Below are 15,000 nucleotides of genomic sequence, written 5' to 3'. Positions count from 1 at the left end.
TTCTTCCCGATCAAATTTACGACATACGATAACCGTAGACCCTAAGTTTATAGTTTAAATAAACATTTTTGTTTCTGTTTGCTGATTATCTCTTATGAATACTGTTACAGGCAAGCTGTTATAGTAGCTGTTTTACGCAAACAAATACAGTATATAATCTATGTTACATTAGCGACCAGTTTGCATTGACCAGTACCGGACTATAACAGGAACTTGTCCGATCTAATTTGTAGACATACAATAACACTACACGGTAAGTTTATCGTTTTAAGTACAGATTTTTGGTTCTGTTCGCTGTTACGATTATTGTTAAACACTAGCTGTTATCGTAGCAGGTTTAAGCAATCTGACTGTTGAACAGTTGTGTCTGTAACTAGTAACCAATCAAATGTACAACCTTCATAAGGTTATTTGCAAGTTAAAAGGCGTGTTTTTTTCTGTTTTCCCTTACGGCTAGTACTACAAGCTAGCTATCTATGACAGTTGATTAGTCGGATTCGTAATACTAGTACAAGATGTAGTACTACAAGCCAGCTGCTAAGGTAAATGGATTACACAAAAAATCCCCTAGAAACCATTTAGCATTTTTTTCGCAGTTAGCAACCAGTTTATAGTGCTCATTACCGCCACCTGGAACAGTAACTGTCCGATCAAATTTACGACATACTTTAACTGTAGACCTATAGTTTACAGTTAAAAGTTGCTATCTGATTGTATTCTCTTACAAACATATTACACATTAGTTGTTAAGCTAGCAAGTTGGCGCAAACAATTCTATTTCGCTTTGGATAGCTGTCGGCAACTAGTTTGCAATGCTCATTACTGCCATCTACAGTATCGGAGGCGGATTGCAGTCATAAATTGAGTAATATCAAATTTAAACTGTAAACGTTTATTTTAAATAAAAAAATGAATGTTTCTTTTGTTTTATTTTACAGAAAATATTGTAAGATAGCTTGTATTATACACGGGTTACACAAAAACGAACAATGGAGACCAAGTAGCATTTGTTGTGCAGCGCCACCTACAGTACCGGAGACAGTGGTCATACATTTTGAATTAATGGAACTAGAGATGTCCGATAAGGGCTTTTTTACCGATATCCGATATTCCGATATTGTCCAACTCTTAATTACCGATACCGATATCAACCGATACCGATATATACGGTCGTGGAATTAACACATTATTATGCCTAATTTTGTTGTGATGCCCCGCTGGATGCATTAAACAATGTAACAAGGTTTTCCAAAATAAATCAACTCAAGTTATGGAAAAAAAATGCCAACATGGCACTGCCATATTTATTATTGAAGTCACAAAGTGCATTATTTTTTTTAACATGCCTCAAAACAATAACAGTGCAATACTTTTTCATAACATGGTCACTACTGCCTAGTTTCTCTTGTTATATTCTTATTTTACTGTTATATTTTTATTCTCATTGTTGCTTTTTTATTTTTATTTTTATTGTAATATTGTTCTATTCTGTTTCCATTTATACCCCCATTATTTACTTTTTAAATTCGATCTCAATCCTGTACACTGCTGCTGGAACTTTAATTTTCCTGAGGGAACTCTCCTGAAGTAATCAATAAAGTACTATCTATCTATCTATCTATCTATCTATCTATCTATCTATCTATCTATCTATCTATCTATCTATCTATCTATCTATCTATCTATCTATCTATCTATCTATCTATCTATCTATCTATCTATCTATCAATCTATCTATCGAAACAGCCGCTTGGAATTTGGGACATGCTCTACCTGAGAGAGACTATGAGGAGGTTGAGGAGGGCGGGGTTGGGGTGGATGGGGGTAGAAGACTTATTGGGATTCTGGGTATTTGTTCTGTTGTGTTTATGTTGTGTTACGGTGCGGATGTTCTCCCGAAATGCGTTTGTCATTCTTGTTTGGTGTGGGTTCACAGTGTGGCGCATATTTGTAACAATGTTAAACTTGTTTATACGACCACCCAAGTATGCTTTGCATTAATACGTGATGAGAACAGCCGGTAGATATTATGTGACTCGGACGGCACGCACGCAAAAGAAATGCCTTTAAGGTTTATTGGCACTCTGTACCTCTCCCTACGTCCGTGTACACAGCGGCGTTTTAAAACGTCATACATTTTACTTTTAGAAACCGATACCGATAATTAAGAAACCGACACCGATAATTTCCGATATTACATTTTAAAGCATTTATCGGCCGATATCGGCAGCCTGATATTATCGGACATCCCTAAATGGAACATAATATGTTAAGTTAAAAAGATAAAAATAAAATAATAGTAGCAAAGTAGCAGGACTCTAAAACTACAGAAAACTATTTGTTTATGTAAACTACTACACGATAGCTGGTAAGCAAGTCGGACAGTAAGAAAAACTGTTCAACCAAATTCCTTGTTGGGCGGTAACACATACGTATGACAATTAAAATAATTTTGTCAAAAAACCTTATTAAAGGTTAGTGCCGTTATTTTAGCTTGTTCAACTATGACCACATCTTCTCCTTCATGTCAGCATCTCATTTATCATGCACACAACTATTAATTGAACTTACACCCTTCATGAACAATAACAACAAAAGCCGAGAAAGGCGTGCCTGGTTATTTCCCGCTTGGGGTTTTCTCTCACGTACAATATATCACTTTAGCGGCGAAGCTAACAGGGAGCAACCGACCACAAACTGCCGTTGTTATTATTGTTGTTGTTCAACCTTGGCTCGGGCCTCCTTCTGTAGTTTTCCCATGTAAAAAAAGTGAGCGTGTGTGCATGTTTATACATCTCGCTCGTATTATGTCATGTGTGTGTGTGCGTGTGCGTGTGTGTGTGTGTGTGTGTGTGTGTGTTTTATACAAGCCTCTGTGGGCGTGTGCACATTTTTGGCAGATTAGCAGGAGAATCACTGTCATATCTTATTTTCATTTCTGACAGCAGTAATGATTAATGGCGTCTGTGGTGTGTTTGGACTCCTTTACCTCTGTTTTTCGCACTTGACACGGAAGTCTCGCTCGGTTCTGCCGCAATCACATGAAAAAGGGAGGAAATAAAAGAAAAGCGGCCATGTGTTTTTTAGACAATTACTCCGCAGAGCTCGTTTTGCAGAGCAGCATTAGAAGCGTTTTGCTCTCATGCATTAATGAAGCCTCTTTGATTGTTTTGACTTATTGCCAGCTGCTTTAGTGCATTTGTTTCTTCTGTCTGTTTTTTTTTTTTTTTTTTTTTTGGAACACATGTCACTCATATGGTCTTTCTCTCTTTTCTTCCCGGCTCTCCCGCCGCTCCTGGTTTTGTGGTCTCGGTTGGGGAATGTGGATGGATGCACGCACGGATACCGCTTTGGCTCTTCCATCTCCTAACAAAAAAAAAAAAAAAAAAAATAAAATAAACAAACCTCAGAATCCAGCGTCCTGGAGAGACCACGATGACGCCGTCTCCACGCACTCGGCCGGCACACCGGGACCCTCCAGCGGGGGGCACGCTTCGCAGAGCGGAGACAACAGCAGCGAACAAGGTGAGCAACAACAACACGCCTGTTGACACTGTCCAAATACCACCAAGGCTCTCTGGAATAATGCGCCTCGAAAGCCATGCAAAGTTGCAGGATTAACCTCATGCATTTAGCTTTTTCTTTGGCTTTTTTGGGTCTTCTTTGCAACATTCCTTGTAAGACAAAGCCTCAACATAATGTGTCAACACTCGTCATAATGCTGTATAATGGTTTGTGTTTTTTTTTTTGTATGTTTTAATATCAACTGTGCTTAGCTTTGTTTTACACTTGTGTAATCGGGAAGTGGGATTTTATCTTGTTAAAAAAGTAAGGCCTATAAGTTGCTTCAGGATGTGACTTGCATCACCTTTTGACTGGCATTTATTATAAATATAAGACTATTTTATTGATTTTACATTGTATAACCGTTTAACTGGTGATCCGCTTATTTTTACATTTGTGTGACCAGGAAGTGGGATTTTATGTTAAAAAAGTAAGACCTATAAGGTGCTTGAGGGTAGACCTTACACCACCTTTTGACTGGCCTTTGTTATAAATATAAGACTATATTTTTAGTTTTTGCATTGTATAGCCGTTTAACGGGTGATCCGCTTCTTTTTACACTTGTTTAACCAGGAAGTGAGATTTTATGTTGTTAAAAAAGTAAGACCTATAAGGTGCTTCAGGATGTTACTCACAACACCTTTTGACTGGCATTTGTTATAAATATAAGACTATTTTATTGTTTTTTCATTATATAACCGTTTAACTGGTGATTCGCTTATTTTTACACTTGTGTGACCAGAAAGTGGGATTTTATATTGTTAAAAAAGTAAGACCTATAAGGTGCTTGAGGATGTGATTTACACCACCTTTTGACTGGCATTTGTTATAAATATAAGACAATTTTTTTGTTTTTACATTGGATAACTGTTTAACTGGTGATTTGCATATTTTTACACCTGTGTGACCAGGAAGTGGGATGTTGTTAAAAAAATAAGACCTATAAGGTGCTTGATGATGTGACTTACACCACCTTTTGACTGGCATTTGTTATAAATATAAGACTATTTTTTTTGTTTTTACATTGTATAGCCGTTTAACGGATGATTAGTTTCTTTTTACACTTGTGTAACCAGGAAGTGGGATTTTATTTTGTTAAATAAGTAAGACCTATACGGTGTTTCAGGATGTGACTTACACCACCTTTTGACTGGCATTTGTTATAAATATAAGACTATTTTATTGATTTTACATTGTATAACCTTTTAACTGGTGATCCGCTTATTTTTACATTTGTGTGACCAGGAAGTGGGATTTTATGTTAAAAAAGTAAGACCTATAAGGTGCTTGAGGGTAGACCTTACACCACCTTTTGACTGGCCTTTGTTATAAATATAAGACTATTTTATTGTTTTTACATTGGATAACCGTTTAACTGGTGATTTGCATATTTTTACACCTGTGTAACCAGGAAGTGAGTGTTTATCTTGTTAAAAAAATAAGACCTATAAGGTGCTTGATGATGTGACTTACACCACCTTTTGACTGGCATTTGTTATAAATATAAGACTATTTTTTTTGTTTTTACATTGTATAGCCGTTTAACGGATGATTAGTTTCTTTTTACACTTGTGTAACCAGGAAGTGGGATTTTATTTTGTTAAATAAGTAAGACCTATACGGTGTTTCAGGATGTGACTTACACCACCTTTTGACTGGCATTTGTTATAAATATAAGACTATTTTATTGATTTTACATTGTATAACCTTTTAACTGGTGATCCGCTTATTTTTACATTTGTGTGACCTGGAAGTGGGATTTTATGTTAAAAAAGTAAGACCAATAAGGTGCTTGAGGATAGACCTTACACCACCTTTTGACTGGCCTTTGTTATAAATATAAGACTATTTTTTTGTTTTTACATTGTATAGCCGTTTAACGGATGATCCGCTTTTTTTTACACTTGTGTAACTAGAAGTGGGATTTTATCTAGTTAAAAAAGTAAGACCTATAAGATGCTTGATGATGTGACTTACACCACCTTTTGACTGGCATTTGTTATAAATATAAGACTATTTTTTTGTTTTTACATTGTATAGCCGTTTAACGGATGATTCGCTTCTTTTTACACTTGTGTAACCAGGAAGTGAGATTTTATGTTGTTAAAAAAGTAAGACCTATAAGGTGCTTGAGGATGTGATTTACACCACCTTTTGACTGGCCTTTGTTATAAATATAAGACTATTTTTTTGTTTTTACATTGGATAACCGTTTAACTGGTGATTTGCATATTTTTACACCTGTGTAACCAGGAAGTGAGTGTTTATCTTGTTAAAAAAATAAGACCTATACGGTGCTTGATGATGTGACTTACACCACCTTTTGACTGGCATTTGTTATAAATATAAGACTATTTTTTTTGTTTTTACATTGTATAGCCGTTTAACGGATGATTAGTTTCTTTTTACACTTGTGTAACCAGGAAGTGGGATTTTATTTTGTTAAATAAGTAAGACCTATACGGTGTTTCAGGATGTGACTTACACCACCTTTTGACTGGCATTTATTATAAATATAAGACTATTTTATTGATTTTACATTGTATAACCTTTTAACTGGTGATCCGCTTATTTTTACATTTGTGTGACCAGGAAGTGGGATTTTATGTTAAAAAAGTAAGACCTATAAGGTGCTTGAGGGTAGACCTTACACCACCTTTTGACTGGCCTTTGTTATAAATATAAGACTATATTTTTTGTTTTTACATTGTATAGCCGTTTAACGGGTGATCCGCTTTTTTTTACACTTCTGTAACTAGAAGTGGGATTTTATCTAGTTAAAAAAGTAAGACCTATAAGGTGCTTGATGATGTGACTTACACCACCTTTTGACTGGCATTTGTTATAAATATAAGACTATTTTATTGTTTTTACATTGTATAACCTTTTAACTGGTGAATCCGCTTATTTTTACACTTTTGTAACCAGAAAGTGGGATTTTATCTTGTTAAAAAAGTAAGACCTCTAAGGTGCTTGAGGATGTGATTTACACCACCTTTTGACTGGCCTTTGTTATAAATATAAGACTATTTTATTGTTTTTACATTGGATAACCGTTTAACTGGTGATTTGCATATTTTTACACCTGTGTAACCAGGAAGTGAGTGTTTATCTTGTTAAAAAAATAAGACCTATACGGTGTTTCAGGATGTGACTTACACCACCTTTTGACTGGCAGTTGTTATAAATATAAGACTATTTTATTGATTTTACATTGTATAACCTTTTAACTGGTGATCCGCTTATTTTTACATTTGTGTGACCAGGAAGTGGGATTTTATGTTAAAAAAGTAAGACCTATAAGGTGCTTGATGATGTGACTTACACCACCTTTTGACTGGCATTTGTTATAAATATAAGACTATTTTTTTTGTTTTTACATTGTATAGCCGTTTAACGGATGATTTGTTTCTTTTTACACTTGTGTAACCAGGAAGTGGGATTTTATTTTGTTAAATAAGTAAGACCTATACGGTGTTTCAGGATGTGACTTACACCACCTTTTGACTGGCATTTATTATAAATATAAGACTATTTTATTGATTTTACATTGTATAACCGTTTAACTGGTGATCCGCTTATTTTTACATTTGTGTGACCAGGAAGTGGGATTTTATGTTAAAAAAGTAAGACCAATAAGGTGCTTGAGGATAGACCTTACACCACCTTTTGACTGGCCTTTGTTATAAATATAAGACTATATTTTTTGTTTTTACATTGTATAGCCGTTTAACGGGTGATCCGCTTTTTTTTACACTTGTGTAACTAGAAGTGGGATTTTATCTAGTTAAAAAAGTAAGACCTATAAGGTGCTTGATGATGTGACTTACACCACCTTTTGACTGGCATTTGTTATAAATATAAGACTATTTTTTTGTTTTTACATTGTATAGCCGTTTAACGGATGATTCGCTTCTTTTTACACTTGTGTAACCAGGAAGTGAGATTTTATGTTGTTAAAAGAGTAAGACCTCTAAGGTGCTTGAGAATGTGACTTACACCACCTTTTGACTGGCCTTTGTTATAAATATAAGACTATTTTATTGATTTTACATTGTATAACCTTTTAACTGGTGATCCGCTTATTTTTACATTTGTGTGACCAGGAAGTGGGATTTTATGTTAAAAAAGTAAGACCTATAAGGTGCTTGAGGATAGACCTTACACCACCTTTTGACTGGCCTTTGTTATAAATATAAGACAATTTTTTTGTTTTTACATTGTATAGCTGTTTAACGGATGATTCGCTTCTTTTTACACTTGTGTAACCAGGAAGTGAGATTTTATGTTGTTAAAAAAGTAAGACCTATAAGGTGCTTCAGGATGTGACTTACATCACCTTTTGACTGGCCTTTGTTATAAATATAAGACTATTTTTTTGTTTTAACATTGTATAGCCGTTTAACGGATGATTCGCTTCTTTTTACATTTGTGTAACCAGGAAGTGAGATTTTATGTTGTTAAAAAAGTAAGACCTATAAGGTGCTTCAGGATGTGACTTACATCACCTTTTGACTGGCATTTGTTATAAATATAAGACTATTTTTTTTGTTTTTACATTGTATAGCCGTTTAACGGATGATTCGCTTCTTTTTACACTTGTGTAACCAGGAAGTGAGATTTTATGTTGTTAAAAAAGTAAGACCTATAAGGTGCTTCAGGATGTGACTTACATCACCTTTTGACTGGCATTTGTTATAAATATAAGACTATTTTTTTTGTTTTTACATTGTATAGCCGTTTAACGGATGATTCGCTTCTTTTTACACTTGTGTAACCAGGAAGTGAGATTTTATGTTGTTAAAAAAGTAAGACCTATAAGGTGTTTGAGGAAGTGACTTACACCCCCTTTTGACTGGCCTTTGTTATAAATATAAGACTATTTTATTGTTTTTACATTGTATAACCTTTTAACTGGTGATCCTCTTATTTTTAAACCTGTGTAACCAGGAAGTGAGATTTTATCTTGTTAAAAAAGTAAGACCTCTAAGGTGCTTGAGGATGTGACTTACACCACATTTTGACTGGCCTTTGTTATAAACATATGACTATTTTATTGATTTTACATTGTATAACTGTTTAACTGGTGATCCGCTTATTTTTTACGCTTGTGTGACCAGGAAGTGGGATGTTGTTAAAAAAGTAAGACCTATAAGGTGCTTCAGGATGTGACTCACACCACCTTTTGACTGGCATTTGCTATAGATATTAGACTATTTTATTGTTTTTACATTGTATAACCTTTTAACTGGTGATCTGATTATTTTTGCACTAGTGTAACCAGGAAGTGGGATTTTATGTTGTTAAAAAAGTAAGACCTATAAGGTGCTTCAGGATGTGACTCACACCACCTTTTGACTGGCATTTGCTATAGATATTAGACTATTTTATTGTTTTTACATTGTATAACCTTTTAACTGGTGATCTGATTATTTTTACACTTGTGTAACCAGGAAGTGGGATTTTATGTTGTTAAAAAAGTAAGACCTATAAGGTGCTTCAGGATGTGACTCAAAACACATTTTGACTCTCATTCGTGATAAAGATAGGACTTTATTTTTTAATGTTGTTGGCCATTTGTCGGGTGATTTGCTTATTTTTACACTTGTGTGACTACGAAGTTGAACTTTGACAATGTTAAAGTAAGACCTATAAGGTGCTTCAAGATGTGACTCACACCACATTTTGACTGTCATTCATCATAAAGATAAGATTACTTCATTGTTATTACGTTTTGTTTCACGGGTGACTCGCTTATTTTTACACTTGCGTGACCAGGAAGTGGGATTTTGACAAAGTTAAAAGGTAAGACCCGTAAGATGCTTCGGGATGTGACTTGCATTGCATTTGAACTCTCATTCGTTATAAAGACAAGACTAAAGAGTATTTTTCGTGTCGATAACCGTTTAGAGGGCGATTAGTCTATTGTTGTGCTTGTGTGGCAATTAAAAATGATTGAACATTAATTAAAACAAGGGTGGGGGAGCGCAAAGGCGACACAACTCTAAGGCTGTTTTTGTGTTTCACTTTGCAAATACATTTTTGGTGCAAAATAACAATTTAAATGACCACTTCCTGACGCATCACCCGGCCAGGATTTGAACCCAGCATTAATGCTGCACCCCACCAGGGTAAATTTGCCATTATATTCTTATCGGTGTCATTCCTTAATTGACATTCTACATACACTTAGTCCAGGGGTCGGCAACCAACCAACGGGGTTGAGGTGGAGGTGGAGGGGGGGGGGGGGGGTTGGGTAGCGGGGGGTGTATATTATAGCGTCCCGGAAGAGTTAGCGCTGCAAGGGTTTCTGGGTATTTGTTCTGTTGTGTTAATGTTGTGTTACAGTGCGGATGTTCTCCCGAAATGTGTTTTGTCATTCTTGTTTGGTGTGGGCTCACAGTGTGGCGCATATTTGTAACAGTGTTAAAGTTGTTTGTACGGCCACCCTCAGTGTGACCTGTATGGCCGTTGATGTGGCATTCACTTGTGTGTGTGAAAACTCGTAGATATTATGTGATTGGGCCGGCACGCAAAGGCAGTGCCTTTAAGGTTTATCGCCGCTCTGTACTTCTCCCTACGTCCGTGTACACAGCGGCGTTTTAAAAAGTCATACATTTTACTTTTTGAAACCGATACCGATAATTTCCGATATTACATTTTAAAGCATTTATCGGCCGATAATATCGGCAGCCCGATATTATCGGACATCTCTAATTATAATGGTTGTCCACACATTTGTATTGCTTCATTTATTCCCCTGTGATACTGTCTTTGGTTTATTTTGTGCAATTTTCCATTTTGTCTATTATTTGTGCACTTTTATTTTTGAAGTTGTTCTTGATTTATTATGTCCATTGATTGACCACAGCTGTGACTATTTAAGTGCATCACTTCCTGTTTGAAGATTGCTATAAAAATTGGACCCATTACATTCCTGGTTGGCACTCAGCATCAAGGGTTGGAATTGGGGGTTAAATCACCAAAAATGATTCCCGGGCGCGGCCACCGCTGCTGCCCACTGCTCCCCTCACCTCCCAGTGGGTGATCAAGGGTGATGGGTCAAATGCAGAGGGTAATTCCGCCACACCTAGTGTGTGTGTGTGACAATCATTTGTACTTTAACTTTAACTTATTAGTGTTTGCAACCCGAGGTCCAACCGTGCGTTACTATTACTACCCACGCAGGGGATTTTAATCAACCAATGCCAGCACTTTAACATGCGAGCCCTCACAGCTCAACCCAGTACCTTCCCGGTTTACGTTTGGATTATCCCTCATTTTGACTGGCGTCCATGCAAACACAGTCACACCTCAAAATGAAGGCGCTTATCCACTGTTACAGTCAAACATCCCCGAGTGATGCGTCGCAGCCTCATTCAAAAAAAAAAAAAAACGCTCTCCAGAAACGTTACTATTTTGAGACACAACAAAAGCTGGTGACTAAGAGAGTATTTCTTGCCAGTTCTCGCTGGCGTTTATAAAAATAAAAAAAATAAAAAAAACAGACATTAAGTTCAACAGAACTCTAATTATGTCTCAGTGTTATCTAACACACAACCTGCCAAACAGGAATAAAGCATTTCAAAACAAACGTATTGGAATGTCTTACAGATAGTGTGCGCCAGTCACAGCTATCTGTCCTGATTGGCTCGTCACGCTCCACATCCATGCTGACATGATCAAAAATGCTTCCCGTCCAATTCGCCGGGTTAAAAATGTTCATCACATGCCAGCGTGGCGCAAACCCAGATGATCGAAGGCACGTTTTCCTTTTTTCTGTGCGCCTCCTGGCACTGTCCAGGCTTTTGCATGACATTTCATCACACACACAGACACAGACACACACACTACGTCAGGAGGGAGCGTGCTTGTTGTGTCTTATTGTTTTGCCAATAAGTGATCAAATGTATTGATGGATGGTTTTGCTCTGTGGTGGAGCCTGTTTTGAAATGATCTTCTCTTTAGACCATTACTGAACCACAGACCTCTGTGGTCGCCTAGTCGGGTTGCAGGGCGATGAAATAGCTTGGCTAGCAACAGCGTACGTTTTTTCCCGCTCAGAAGTGTTGCCAGTAAAGGGAATATTATCTGTTGTATTTAGAATTGTGTGATTTTTCTTGACTTAGTAGAACCTGGATATACTTGAATATTGGCTATATAAAGTTTTTCTTTAATTTATTAAATGTTTTCTATGATTGTGGCTACACATAACGCTCAGGTTTTTTTTTTTTTAATGAGTATTGTCTTTTTACATATATAACAATTATGTATATAATATAATGTATTATTTTAAAAGTATGTTTAACACTGAAACATTTTTATAATGCATTGGCTTTATTTTTTAATATGTCAAAATACTGAGTTGCCATGTATTTTAATTCTTTTTTTTTTTTTTTTTTTTACAACAAAAATGTACACTGCGTTTGCAAAATCAAACAAACGGGAAAAAAAATTCTAATTTGTTGTTTTTCCAATACAAAAAAAAAAGTATTCTATGACTGTAGCTCTGTACATATTGCTTATGTTGATGGAAAATAGTTTCTGTAATCATGTCTAATGAGAGCAGAGAAAACATATATTGATGCCTATTTTTAACTATATTTTCTTTTTGCATATACTGTATATAAAACTTTTTTTTTTAAATATTTAAAAATAATTTTTAATACTTTTGAAATAATTTAAGGGCTTTTTACAAAAAAATTTTATATTTCAAAATGTTGGTTTAGATCAGGGGATATTGTTGTTTTTGAAGCCCTTTAAAATTATATTTAAAAAAAATGTCCATTGATTTTTTGACTTTACACTATGAATTTCAATCATTATATTTTTTTATTTTTTTTTTGAAGTATTTATTTCAAACCTGCACAATACAACAACACACTTTTTTTTTTTTTTTTTTTTTTTTTACATTTATGCAAGGCTTGAAAAGGGGTTGGATGAAGCAATTGCTTATAATATCCCAACCCCTCTCACTCACTCCACATTTAACATAAACAATATAATACAATGTACAGTACAGGCCAAACGTTTGTACACATCTTCTCATTTCAATGTGTTTTCTTTATTTTCATGACTATTTACATTGTAGATTGTCACTGAAGGCATCAAAACTATGAATGAACACATATGGAGTTATGTACTTAATAATAAAAGATGAAATAACTGAAAACATATTTTATATTCTAGTTTCTTCGAAATAGCCACCCTTTGCTCTGATTACTGATTTGCACACTCTTGGCATTCTCTCGATGAGCTTCAAGAGGTAGTCACCTGAAAGGGGCTTTCACTTCACAGGTGTCATTGCTGTGATGCCTTCAGTGTAAATAGTCATGAAAATAAAGAAAACGCATTGAATGAGAAGGTGTGTCCAAAATTTTGGCCTGTACTGTATATATTTTCTTTTACAGGAAAAAAAAATGTGCATTGCATTTGCGGATATTCATCTGGAAAAGCAAAAAAATAATAATATTTTTTGGTTTTCCAATACAAACCAATTGGATATGCATGTTTTTTGTTTTTTTTAGCAGGATTACACATATTGAAAAGAGTGTACAATTTCCGAACACAATACTATGCGTTAATGTCAAACTCCTGCAAAAATTTAGCAAATTCATATAAAATAAATGTTGTTGTAATACCTTGATAAGTAAATTTTGCTAACATACGCTGTTTAAAGACTTACAAAACAGTGGGGCAGGCATAATAATCATTTAGCTGATTTTTAGGAATTATTTTGGTTAATCCCATTTTGAACTCAAATTGGCGTGCACCACTTAGCCACAGCCAGCAGAGGCGCTGTTGATTCTGTCTCAACCCTTTTGCTGTCTAAAGCAGAAAAACATCAAAGCAAACTTTTCAACAACAAACCTTAAAATGTACGCGTTTTCTAATCGTAAACAAACAATCAGTGTTTAAAAAACAAAAGCGTCTGATGAAGGCTGCAGGAGGAAGGACGAAGACAGGAGAGAGGCGGTATAGGGGGAGGAGAGAAACAAATGCACTGCCTATTGATTATCTTACACACATAAGTACAAGTGACCTGTAATCCACAGAGCACTTATCGACTCCTGTCCGCACCGTATCCAGTAACAGCCAATCAATACGTTGCCAAAGACAGTTACGGTACGGCGTTATGCTCTGAGCCAAGATATGACAACACATTGCACGACATAATAAATAAATGAATAGAAAAAAAAAAAGTTATAATATAATGTAATAAAATATAATATGCAGCTGAGATAGGCTCCAGCCTCCCTGTGACACATAGAGAGGGACAATTGGATGAATAATATAATATAATGTAAAATGATATATGATAAAATAAGGAACACATGTTATATTATTAGGTAATTGAATATATAAGGTTACATTATTTTCCAGAAATGTTTTTCTACATGCACATTGTTTTGATGATAATACTAACAACAATATTAATAATAGATAATATATCTAGTAAATAAAATGTGTTATTAATTTTATCAGCATAAAAAAATCTGAAAGTTTTAGGTCAATTATTGTGCTCGATTATTTTGTACGATGTAGTAAAATAAATACAATAATTTTTTTTGTAATAGTAGGGAAATACATATTTTGTTAAGTTATTGTATAGATTAGGTTTAAAATGATAATAATAATATACTAACGCTAATAGTATTATTATTATAAATAATTAAAAAAATATACCCTTTGCTCTGATTACTGCTTTGCACACTCTTGGCATGCTCTCGATGAGCTTCAAGCACACTTGTGAAGTGAAAACCATTTCTGGCGACTACCTCTTGAAGCTCATCGAGAGAATGCCAAGATATATTATTATTATTATTATTATATTATTTTTTTATTATTTATTATTTTTATTATTTCTTATTATTTCTTATTTATGTATTATTATTATTATTATATTATTATTATATCTCACAATATTATGTCAGACCCACTCGACATCCATTGCATTCGGTCTCTCCTAGAGGGTGGGGGTTACCCACATATGCGGTCCTCTCCAAGGTTTCTCATAGTCATTCACATCGACGCCCCACTGGGGTGAGTTTTTCCTTGCCCTTATGTGGGCTCTGTACCGAGGATGTCGTTGTGGCTTGTGCAGCCCTTTGAGACACTTGTGATTTAGGGCTATATAAATAAACATTGATTGATTGATTGATTGAATGCCAAGAGTGTGCAAAAAAATCAATCAGAGCAAAGGGTGGCTGTTTTGAAGAAACTAGAATATAAAACATGTTTTCTGTTATTTGACCTTTTTTTTGTTAAGTACATAACTCCACATGTGTTCATTCATAGTTGTGATGCCTTCAGTGACAATCTACAATGTAAATAGTCAGGAAATTAAAGAAAACGCATTGAATGAGGAGAAGGTGTGTCCAAACTTTTGGCCTGTACTGTATATATTTATTTATTATTTATTATTTATATATTTTT

The 15,000-nt window shown here is 35.0% G+C and overlaps 1 protein-coding gene across 7 annotated transcripts in view; it reads left to right on the top strand.

Moving 5' to 3' along the window:
• The window catches only part of meis2a (Meis homeobox 2a), a 262,523-nt gene that overhangs the window by 17,219 nt on the left and 230,304 nt on the right, over positions 1–15,000 (top strand). For all 7 annotated transcript variants that reach the window (XM_061968186.2, XM_061968185.2, XM_061968183.2 and 4 more), the window contains exon 7: positions 3,411–3,525. In XM_061968186.2, the coding sequence (XP_061824170.2) occupies positions 3,411–3,525 (115 nt within the window). The remainder of the gene's footprint in view (positions 1–3,410; positions 3,526–15,000) is intronic.

The sequence above is a fragment of the Nerophis lumbriciformis genome, linkage group LG08, assembly GCF_033978685.3.
Source record: "Nerophis lumbriciformis linkage group LG08, RoL_Nlum_v2.1, whole genome shotgun sequence".
Classification (NCBI taxonomy): Eukaryota; Metazoa; Chordata; class Actinopteri; order Syngnathiformes; family Syngnathidae; genus Nerophis; species Nerophis lumbriciformis.
The sequence above is the reverse complement of the archived record's forward strand: the minus strand, read 5'-3'. Positions and strand labels throughout refer to the sequence as shown.